At 48.7% G+C, this 12111-nt stretch overlaps 1 protein-coding gene across 1 annotated transcript in view; it reads left to right on the top strand.

Moving 5' to 3' along the window:
• RGS9 (regulator of G protein signaling 9) overlaps window positions 1-12111 on the top strand; it is a 69094-nt gene that overhangs the window by 3778 nt on the left and 53205 nt on the right. The window contains exon 2 of the mRNA XM_065415655.1: window positions 11475-11571. Within this exon, the coding sequence (XP_065271727.1) occupies window positions 11475-11571 (97 nt within the window). The remainder of the gene's footprint in view (window positions 1-11474; window positions 11572-12111) is intronic.

Below are 12111 nucleotides of genomic sequence, written 5' to 3'. Positions count from 1 at the left end.
GGGGTCGGTCACCTCAGGGGGTTGTGAAGTTATTACCTGGGGGGTCGCGAGCTGTCAGCCTCCACCCCAAACTCTGCTTTGCATCCAACATTTATAATGGAGTTAAATATATAAAAATGTGTTTTTATTTATAAGGGGGGGTCGCACTCAGAGGTTTGCTATGTGAAAGGGGTCACCAGTACAAAAGTTTGAGAACTTCTGGACTAGATGATCTGGGCTTAAACTCCATGAAATGTACAGGAGCAGGGCTTGACACCTCTTGGGGACAGGGGAGGAGACAGACTCTCAGATTGTTCCCTGGCAGGCGTTGCTCTGCCCTTCCCCCTGGAACTGACATAGAATTGGGTCCCAAACCATTGACATCTCTTAAGAAATGCATAGACACATAGCACGTCTCCTGCAGGAGAGGGAGTGAGCGGGGAGTGGGGCTGATGGAGCAGCACAGAGGAGCTGACTTTTCATGCATAAGGTAAAATAACAAATGACCAGTTGAGCATAAAAATCCCATTTCATGTCTAAGGGATCTATGTCCTATACTCTCCAATCCATCATCTAGGGCAGTGATTCTCCATGTACCCCTGGGGGTATGCAGAGGTCTTCTGAGTGGTATGTCAACTCATCTAGATCAGTGTTTCTCAACCTGGCGAAGATGGGTTTGGAGGGAGTCACAAGTGCAAGGCCAGCATTAGGGGGTAGCAAGCAGGGTAATTGCCCAGGGCCCCATGCCACAGAGGGCCCCATGAAGCCAAGTAACATGCTTCAGCCCTGAGTGGTGGAGGCTCAGGTTTCAGACTCCTGAAAGGGGTATAGTAGTCTGGCAAGGTTGTGCACCCTGGCTCTAGGGGAGGCAGTATAGTGGATAGCATAAAGGACTGGAACTTGGAAGATCTGGCTTCTATTCCTAGCTCACCTGCTGGGTGACTTTGAGCAAGTCACTTCCCTGCTCTGTGCCTCAGAAGAGGGGATGATATTATGGACCTCCTTAATAAAGTGCTTTGAGTTCTGCTGATGAACAGGGCTAGGTATGAATGTTATTTTGACTTTTGCGTATATCTTTGTAAATTTCATGAGGCGGCAATGTTACAGTGGTGTGGGGTAACCTTGAGCAAAGAAGGGTTGTGTGGCAGAGGCTGTTAATTTCCAGGCTGGTTAGCATTTGGGGGTAGGATTTTTGTAGCAAAAGAGCAATAGTGTGCAGTGGGCGGGTGTGAGTGGACTGGAGGGAAACACACTTTCCATCTCCACTTTTTTTTTTAAATAACGTTTCAGTGGGTTAACAAGCTCTGTAATGTTTGTAAAAGCACTTTGTTACCCTGTCTCGAAATGTGATTATTAATTGCAGGCCTAGAAAAGAATAAAATTAGCAGGATGATGCTGGGATTAAGATGAAAGGGTGCATTACCGCCTCAAAGTTGGAGCTGGGAGTGTGTTCTTTACAAATAGGAGCAGGGAAGGCTGGGTGAGGGAGCAGAGTTGGGCAAGCATTTCTGATGGAGTAGGTGGCAGATGTTCAATTAGAGCACTGCGAGTGGGTGCTGGCGTCATACAGAGTCTACTGGGAGCATGTGTTTTAAGGAAAGACACGGGGGCTTGGTGTGAGAACGTGGTTCAACCCCTTCATCTCTGAATGCATTGCCATCACAGGCAAAACACTCCGCAAACAGCATTTGAATCCTGGGTTAAGGTGTTGGAATTTGGAAATGTCTGCTCTGAGGGGAATTGCTGTGTAATCCCAAAGCCTATCTCCACCTGGCTTTAAAGTCAATCCTGTTTGCATAAGCAAAGGTCAATTAGGCACAGTGCAGGGAGTACACACATGGCAAACAGCACAGTAATCCAGTGGCGGGAGTCCATCCACTTTATGCCTTTAAAGAGGAAGGGATCTGTATTGTGGATATATCCCAAGAGTTCATTTTCCAGCATCAAAAATGTATAATTGATCGTGGTCTGTTCTTTCAGGCCGATGCATAGGCATAACTCCGAGTTTAGTAGTGTATTGAAGTGTATCTGAGAGGAGCAGGCAACTATTTTCTCAACTCATCTGTGCAATGAACGAGGGGCAACATTGAGTTGCTACTGGAGCAAATCCTTGGCCACCTGGAACTTCTGGCCTGGCACTGTGATGCTCACTGCAGTACAGCCACTTGAAATATCCTGGGGACAGCAGGGATGGTGGAACTCAGATCCTTCTGCTCTAGATACACAGGCCCTGAGCGAAACATCTCCATTAGCATTAGCAGCCTATGACATTAAGTGCTTGTCTATACAGAAAGTTATTCAGAAATAGCTATTCCTGATTAACTCTTCCTAATTAAGGCTACATCTACACTACGGGGGGGTCGATTTAAGATACGCAAATTCAGCTACGCGAATAGCGTAGCTGAATTCGACGTATCGCAGCCGACTTACCCCGCTGTGAGGACGGCGGCAAAATCGACCTCCGCGGCTTCCCGTCGACGGCTCTTACTCCCACCTTCGCTGGTGGAGTAAGAGCGTCGATTCGGGGATCGATTGTCGCGTCCTGACGGGACGCGATTAATCGATCTCCGAGAGGTCGATTTCTACCCGCCGATTCAGGCGGGTAGTGTAGACCAGGCCTCACTCCATGTGGACACACTTATTCTGGAATAAGTGTGTCCACACACATGGAGTTAATTAGTTAATTCTGGAGTGCCTTATTCTGAATTAGCTTAATCCAGTTTCTATTGCCCTTTTCTCCCAGCACCCTCTGTATGACACCTCTCTACTAAGTTTCATTTATTAAATTACACTAGAACCTCTGAGTTACAAACACCTAGGGATTGGAGGTTGTTTGTAACTCTGAAATGCTCGTAACTTTGAGCAAAATGTGATGGTTGTTCTTTCAAAAGTTTACAACTGAACATTGACTTAATACAGCTTTGAAACTTTGCTATGCAGAAGAAAAATGCTGCTTTTATATCATCTTAATTTAAATGAAACAAGCACAGAAATTGTTTCCTTACCTTAGTTGTCAAATCTTTTTTTTTTTTAACTTTCCCTTTATTTTTTTTAGTAGTTTACATTTAACACAGTACTGTGCTGTATTTGCTTTTTTTTGGTCTCTGCTGTTGCCTGATTGCATACTTCTGGTTCCAATGGGGTGTGTGGTTGACCAATCAGTTTGTAAGGGTATGTCTACACTACGGGATTAATCCGAATTTACAGAATTCGAATTTTGGAAACAGATTGTATAAAGTCGAATGTATGCGGCCACACTAAGCACATTAATTCGGCAGTGTGCGTCCATGTACCGGGGCTAGCGTCGATTTCCGGAGCGTTGCACTGTGGGTAGTTATCCCATAGCTATCCCATAGTTCCCGCAGTCTCCCCCGCCCATTGGAATTCTGGGTTGAGATCCCAGTGCCTGATGGGGCAAAAAACATTGTCGCAGGTGGTTCTGGGTACAGCCTCACCCCTCCCTCCATGAAAGCAATGGCAGACAACCGTTTCGCGCCTTTTTTCCTGGGTGAACACAGCAGACGCCATACCACGGCAAGAATGGAGCCCGCTCAGCCCAAGACAGCAGTCATGAACATTGTAAACACCTCGCACATTATCGTGCAGTTTATGCTGAACCAGGACCAGAAAAATGAGGCAAGGAGGAGGCGGCGACAGCAGCGCGGCGACAAGAGTGATGAGGACATGGACATGGACACAGAATTCTCTCAAACCGCGGGTCCCGGCGCTTTGGAGATCATGTTGTTGATGGGGCAGGTTCTATCCGTGGAACACCGATTCTGGGCCCGGGAAACAAGCACAGACTGGTGGGACCGCATAGTGTTGCAGGTGTGGGACGATTCCCAGTGGCTGCGAAACTTTCACATGCGTAAGGGCACTTTCATGGAACTTTGTGACTTGCTTTCCCCTGCCCTGAAGCACCAGAATACCAGGATGAGAGCAGCCCTCACAGTTGAGAAGCGAGTGGCGATAGCCCTGTGGAAGCTTGCAACGCCAGACAGCTACCGGTCAGTCGGGAATCAATTTGGAGTGGGCAAATCTACTGTGGGGGCTGCTGTCATGCAAGTAGCCAAAGCAATCATGGAGCTGCTGCTACGAAAGGTAGTGACTCTGGGAAATGTGCAGGCCATAGTGGATGGCTTTGCTGCAATGGGATTCCCTAACTGTGGTGGGACGATAGATGGAACCCATATCCCTATCTTGGCACCGGAGCACCAGGGTACCCAGTACATAAACAGCAAGGGTTACTTTTCAGTGGTGCTGCAAGCACTGGTGGATCACAGGGGATGTTTCACCAACATCAACGTGGGCTGGCCAGGAAGGGTTCATGACGCTCGCGTCTTCAGGAACACTACTCTGTTTAAACGGCTGCAGCAAGGGACTTACTTCCCGGACCAGAAAATAACCGTTGGGGATGTTGAAATGCCTATAGTTATCCTTGGGGACCCAGCCTACCCCTTAATGCCATGGCTCATGAAGCCATACACAGGCAGCTTGGACAGGAGTCAGGAGCTGTTCAACTACAGGCTGAGCAAGTGCAGAATGGTGGTGGAATGTGCATTTGGCCGTTTAAAAGGTCGCTGGCGCACTTTACTGACTCGTTCAGACATCAGCCAAACCAATATCCCCATTGTTATTGCTGCTTGCTGTGTGCTCTACAATCTCTGTGAGAGTAAGGGGGAGACGTTTATGGCGGGGTGGGAGGCTGAGGCAAATCGCCTGGCTGCTGATTACGCGCAGCCAGACACCAGGGCGATTAGAAGAGCACACCAGGAAGCGCAGCGCATCAGAGAAGCTTTGAAAACCAGTTTCATGACTGGCCAGGCTACCGTGTGAAAGTTCTGTTTGTTTCTCGATGAAAACCTGCCCCCTTTATTGACTCATTCTCTGTAGGCAACCCACCCTGCCCCTTCGATCACAGCTTGCTTTCAAAGGAAATAAAGTCACTATCGTTTAAAAATCATGTATTCTTTATTAATTGATTATAAAAAGAGGGAGAGAACTGACAAGGTAGCCTGGGTGGGGTTTGGGAGGAGGATCGGAGGGAAGGAAAAGGCCACTAAAAAAAGGTTAAAATAATGACAGCCTTTTGCTTGGGCTGTCCACTGGGGTGGAGTGGGAGGGTGCACGGAGCCTCCCCCCCCGCGTTCTTACACGTCTGGGTGAGGAGGCTATGGAACATGGTGAGGGGAGAGGGGGGTTATACAGGGGTTGTAGCGCCAGTCTGTGATCCTGCTGCCGTTCCTGAAGCTCCACCAGACGCCGGAGCATGTCTGTTTGCTCATGCAGCAGCCCCAGCGTTGCATCCTGCCTCCTCTGATCTTCCTGCCGCCACCTCTCATCTCGAGTGTCTCTCCTCTCCTCACATTGGTCCCTTCTGTCCTCATGTTGGTCCCTCCTGTCCTCACGTTCATGGGCATCTTTCCTATACTTTGAAACCGTGTCCTTCCACTCATTCAGATGAGCTCTTTCATTGCGGGTGGATTCCATGATTTCCGCGAACATCTCGTCTCGCGTCCTCTTTTTCCGACGCCTTATCTGAGATAGCCTTCGGGACGGAGGAGGGAGGCTTCAAAAATTTGCAGCTGCTGGAGGGAGGGAAAAAAGGAGAGAATTTTTTAAAAAGATACATTTTACAGAACAATGCTTATACTTTTTCACGGTGAACAACATTATTCACATTACATAGCACATGTGATTTCTGTGCAAGGTTGCATTTTACCTCTTAATATTGAGTGCCTGTGGCTTTGCTGCTAGAGATCACAGACGCAGGTCCGGGCAACAGAATTTGGCTTGCATGCGGCCATGGTAAGCCATTGTTTTTCGGCTTCTGCGTCCTCCTTTCCCACATACCAAGCAAAGCCCGTTGAGTGCTGCGGTTTTCCTGTTAACCTTCAGCAGCAGAAAACAAACTAACCCCTGCCCATCCAATTCTCTGGGATGATCGCTTTATCCCTCCCCCCACCGCGTGGCTGGTATCAGGGAAGATCCCTGCTAGCCACACGTGAAAAGCTTAGCGCCAAACCCCCCCCTTCCCCCCGCGCTCGGCTTACTACAGGGAAGGATTTCTTTTCAGCCACAGGCAAACAGCCCAGTAGGAAGGGCCACCTCTGTCCCCTTAATTAAATTCCCATATTTCAACCAGGTTACCATGAGCGATATCACTCTCCTGAGGATTACACAGCGAGATAAAGAACGGATGTTGCTTGAATGCCAGCAAACACCGGGACCATACGCTGCCAGGCTTTGTCATGCAATGATACCAGATTACTTGCTACTAGCATGGCGTGGTCAAGTGTCCTACCATGGAGGACGGAATAAGGCTGCACTGCCCAGAAACCTTCTGCAAAGGCTTTTGGAGTACCTCCAGGAGAGCTTCATGGAGATGTCCCTGGAGGATTTCCGCTCCATCCCCAGATACGTTAACAGACTTTTCCAGTAGCTGTACTGGCCGTGAATGCATCCCAAGTCCTCAGGGCAAATTAATCATTAAAAAACGCTTGCTTTTAAACCATGTTTTATATTTTAAAAGGTAAACTCACCTGAGGTCCCTTCCATGGGGTCATGGTCTTGGGTACTGGCTTGGGAGGGTACTTCAGTCAGGCTGAGAAAAAGATCCTGGCTGTTGGGGAGAACGGAGTGCTGTGTGCTCTCCGCAAGCTCGTCTTCCTCCTCCTCCTCCTCCTCTTCCCCGTCCGCAGAATCCTCAGGTGTGGCTGATGAGACTATCCCCGACCCGGAATCCACGGTCACAGGTGGGGTAGTGGTGGCGGCCCCCCCTAGAATTGCATGCAGCTCGGCGTAGAAGCGGCATGTCCGCGGCTCTGACCCGGAGCGACCGTTTGCCTCCTTTGTTTTCTGATAGGCTTGTCTGAGCTCCTTGACTTTCACACGGCACTGCTCTGAGTCCCTATTGTGGCCTCTCTCCATCATGCCCTTGGAGATTTTTTCAAAAGTTTTGGCATTTTGTCTTTTCGAACAAAGTTCTGCTAGCACTGAATCCTCTCCCCATATAGCGATCAGATCCAGTACCTCCCGTACGGTCCATGCTGGTGCTCTTTTTCGATTATCGGCCTGCATGGTTACCTGTGCTGATGAGCTCTCTGTGCTCACCTGTGCTCTCCTGTGCTGGGCAAACAGGAAATGAAATTCAAATGTTCGCGGGGCTTTTCCTGTCTACCTGGCCAGTGCATCCGAGTTCAGATTGCTGTCCAGAGCGGTCACAATGGTGCACTGTGGGATAGCTCCCGGAGGCCAATACCATCGAATTGCGGCCACACTAACCCTAATTCGAAATGACAATATCGATTTCGGCGCTACTCCGCTCATCGGGGAGGAGTACAGAAATCGATTTTAAGAGCCCTTTATTTCGAAATAAATGGCTTCGTGGTGTGGACGGGTGCAGGGTTAATTCGATTTAACGCTGCTAAATTCGAATTAAACTCATAGTGTAGACCAGGCCTAACTCTGGTGTTTGTAACTCTGAGGTTCTACTGTAAACCCTTCTGAAAAACTGAAAGGGAATGGGTGTGGGGAGGGAAAACTGTTAAGGGACGAGATTGTAGTTTTATATTGACCATGGTAGGACAAGCAGTGTGGTGTAGTGGCGAGGGTACTGGGCGGGGATTCTGTAGACTTAGGTTCCACTCCCAGTCAGCCACTGAGTTGCTGTGTGATCTTGGCCTCTCTGTGCCCTGTATCTCCTCCTACCCTTAAAGCCTGTCTTGACTATTTAGATCTTCAGGTCAGGAGCTGTCTCTTATTATGTGTTTGTTCAGTGACTACTTCAATGCAGCCCTGATCTTGGTGGAGTCCTATAGGTGTTATTGTAATACAAACAATACAAGAGTTGAAGCAGGAGGTGAGCATTTGAAATACAACTGACAATCCTACAGGGACAAAAAATCCCATTTCTATACATTGCCTTCCAATAAGGCTATTTTTCTGCAAGGAAACAAACCTACATTTTGAAGCAGCATTAAACACCTCCGCCTCCATAAGGGGAACATGCTTCTCTATTTCCTGTGGCTATCTGCAGGGGGGTTTTATGCTATATTATTGTAGAAACACGCCCCTCAAGGAAACACAAATGCCAGATGGAAGAAAAGGAGCAATCAGAGGAGATTATGTTGGAGAAGACTTCTCGTGCCCACCAGATCTATCTTGGAGGTTTCCTACACTGTGGTCCAGATAGCCTGGGAGACTCCTTCAAACTCATTTGTTTTCTGTGTCCCTTTTTGATTTCCCGGAATAGTTGGAACCCACTGATGAGTAAAAACGAAACAGCCCCAAACCTCAACCCCATAATGAAAGCTGTGGCCAATGTCATGAAACAAGAACTAACCTGCCTACGAAGGCAGTTGTGCCCTTCAGCATTTGAATAAGCTACGGCATCAACCACTTAGCCACAACAGTGAGCTATAAAACCTCACTGAGCCAAGGGATTTTACATAGTGACTGTATTGAAGATGGAGTGCAGAAATTGTGAGTTTAATCATTTGTATTTGGGGATGCCCCCAAGGACCAAAACTGAGTGCTGCAGCCAGATGTCAATGGGGCTGGGCTGGTGACTCATGATATGCAGCAATGCAGGAGATTGCTCCAGAGACACTTGCTCATTTAGCACTTGGAGGCTGCTTTGACTTGCAGAAGCCTCTCCTTATCAGGATTTCCAAGCAAGGGGAAAAAGCAAAGCAGGTAACGAGTTGGAGGATTAAATAGCTGACACTCAAAATTCTGTTCACTGTACTACCTCCTCCTCCCACCCGCTTGCTTCCCACTTGCTGCCTCCTGCACTTAGACTGTAAACTCTTTGGACAGGGACTGTTTGCTTTGTTCTTTGTCTGTAGAGTGCCTAGCATCTTGGGATCCTGACCCTGGACTGGGACTGGGATTCCTAGGTGTTACCATAAAACAAATAATAAACTTCTTCCCCGAGTCCTGAGTTCAGGATTCTGCTTTTCCTCTTCACAGTTGATGGCCTCCCAAATACAGACCAGGGAGGCTTTCCCAGAGATGAAATTCACCCCTATGCAGAGGTCTTAGGAACCACTGATCCGCTCAAAATAGGACTGACGAGGGTCTTCAATTGTACTTATACTTTGTGCTGGCTTTTTGCGCTGTGGTAAATTTCACCTGCTGTGAATTGATCTCAGTGGCAGCCTTCACCCGTGGACCAAGGCCAAGATGTGGCTTCAATATATACAAAATGAAAACCATCCAGAGAGCACTCCTGGGCAAAATCATGTTACAAAATGTGACAAAGCTGCAGAAAAGAAAGCAGATGTCCTCGTATTTTAAACAGCCCTTCTTGCTCCTGCTGACAAGCTGGTGCTGATGGCAACTTCTAATCTCTAGGAATCCCTAATAAGCAGCCGGCTCCCTTAGGAGAAGAGGAAAAGACCTGCTGAGTTTTGATCAGCAAAGTGCGCAGTTTGCAGCCGAATCAGCAGGCACCCCCCGATGTAGCTCCCTAGCTTGTCTCGCTTGTTTCTTTTGATATATGTTATTTCTTAAAGGACCAGAGGGTGCTCAGCAGGGGTAGGAAAGCTACAAGTCTCCGGAGCTATTTGCTCATTAGGAAAAGAGAACATCCTGCACCAGAAGACTGAGTGGGTTTTGTGAACCAACTATTGGCTCTTGACTAGTAAAGGCCCAGCAGGGAGATGCTGAGAGCCCTGTGCAGCCACTCCAGACACGAGGGGTCAAAATGGAACATGGGCTCAAAGGACCAGGTCTTGAAAGGCACAGCTCCCACTGAAGCTGCTGGGACTCGCAGGGGTCAGAACTGTGGTGTTCGCAGCTCTGTAACTTACCTGTCATGGTTTTGTTTTCTGTGCATTGCATCTTTAGATTTCTGCACACCTGCTATCTTCAGTACTTCTACACCCCCATTGCTACACTGTCAGAGGACCTCACCATCTTCAGTGTATTTTTCTTCACAACACCTCTGGGAGGTAGGGTGGTGCTGTTATCCCCATTTGCAGGGGGGGGGGGAACAGAAGCACAGAGGGGCTAAATGACTCGCCCAAGGCCACACGGGAAGTCTGGGACAGAACAAGGAATTGAATCCAGGTCTCCCAAGTCACAGGCTAATGCCCTAAGCATGGGACCATCTTTCCTCTCCTCAGAGCAACTGTTCTGTCTTCCTCCATCTTCAGAGCAAAGTCTGGTAGCTAAAAGGAAATCAAATCTTGAAAGGGATAAAACGTTATTTTGTATTCTTTAAAAAAGGGCGGAGAGGACGATTTCAAAGGTATTTGGATGGCTGAAAATGCAGATAGGCACCTGGGAGCTTATCTGCATCTTTAGGTGCCTCACTTATCTTTAAAAATCATGCCGGAGGGCCCAGAACCTTGAAGGTGTTTAGTCACATAACTCCCATTGTTTTCAGCTCCCATTGAAATCAGTGGGAGGTAGTGCTTAAATACTCTTGAGGATCTGGGCCTAAGTGTTAGTGCAGGAGTGAGCTATTCTCTTTATAAGAGCTCCAGAATAGCAGCAGGATGGGCCCGTTTCTCCCCTCACTTATAGGCATTTTACACTGTTGTTATTCCACTTGCTTCAGTGGGGTTTTTGGTGATCTCACCGTTGTGAGAGGAGAGTGGTGTTCAGTGGTCCACAAAAAGGGAGGAAGAACCCCAAAGCTGCCTCTTTGCTCAGAGCTGTGCCTTATTTCTGTAGTCAAGAAAAGGAGGACGCCTTAGCCATCTTCCTAACCTGCTGGATGCTGAGTGCTGCCTGAGAGGTGCTGGCCACCCTGAGCTCTCTTTGACGTCAGGCTCCAACTGACCTGCACTTTTTGCACAGCCCGTTAGCCGTGGAACGTACTTTTGCTGCTGTTGTATTTTAAAAATCCACCCCAGCTATTCTCTGCAGGCCCTGAAACAGACAGTCTTGGGTTTGGCTTTCACCCAGTCTGTGTGGACACCTTTGCTAATTCACCCCATGAGTGATGCACTTTCAAGTTAGTCTTTAAGCAAAAGGGGATAGGTATGCAATGGAGCTAGCTGCCTGGTTATTATTCACCCCCACTGGTATTGCAACAGTTCTCTTGATGCCCCAGCAAATTGCTAGCAGAACAAAAAGGAACCAATGTTTGTAGTTTGTCCTTGGTCAATATCTCTTCTGAAAAAGCCAAGCTGAATTCTCTCTTAGCCGAATTCGTGTGGAACAGCCACATCCAGTGGCCAGGTAAGCTAATCACAGGCGTGTGCCTCTCCTATGGGGTAGCCTAGCAGGGAATGGTTGCAAGATGGCACTTTGAGGCGGGATTGCCCACTGGGGCTAGCGTGCCTGTACAAGTAGCATATTCACATAAGCAGCTTCTATGAAAGAGGGAGGGGATGGGGGGGGGTGAGCCCAGCCCCTTAATTCTCTCTCTTTGTGCTAGTCTGGATTAGTTGCCTTTACAAAATGGACCAGGTCAGGCTGTGCTGTTGTTTTGCCCTCCTGTTTGTTCTCACAAAACTGCTTATACCCATCATGCTTTGCAGATCGAAGCCCTCCTCATGGAGATGCAGAATCCAGACACTGGCATCAAAATGCACACTCAGAGGGTGATGATCACAAATATTCCACATGCTATGACAGGTAAGATGCCAATGGCACTACCCTGCTATTTTTCTGAGCCTCTGGAGAAGAGCCTGTTTCTTCATACAAATGGTAATGAACCAAAAACTGACTTCTCTTACTATTATTCTATTTACAAGCAATTTATATGGCTCCCATCACCATGTATCAGTGGCGTAGCTAGGCTAGGAAAATTGGGTGGGCCTCACTTTTGGGTGGGCGGGCAATGACGGGGGGCCACCTCCACTTATGGGGATTATGGTTTTGTGGGGCCTGGGCCAGGACAAGTGGGGGTCCCTCCCACCCCTTCTGACTGTAGTCCCTGTGCGCCCCTGCCATGGAAATGGGGTTGGGGCGCGGGGGCTTGCCCCGCTCTGCCCGCCCACCTGGCGCTCCCGCTGGGGAGCAGGATCTGGGCGCAGGGAGCGGGGTCCGGGCACTGGGGCTTGCCCCACTCCACCCACCAGCCCGGCGCTCCCATTGGGGAGATGGTCTGGGTGCAATTTGGGTGGGCCTGGATGGTAAGTGGGTGGGCCATGGCCCACCCAGGCCCACCCGTGG

The sequence above is a fragment of the Emys orbicularis genome, chromosome 13, assembly GCF_028017835.1.
Source record: "Emys orbicularis isolate rEmyOrb1 chromosome 13, rEmyOrb1.hap1, whole genome shotgun sequence".
Taxonomy (NCBI): Eukaryota; Metazoa; Chordata; order Testudines; family Emydidae; genus Emys; species Emys orbicularis.
This window is presented reverse-complemented; position numbering and strand designations above follow the sequence as displayed.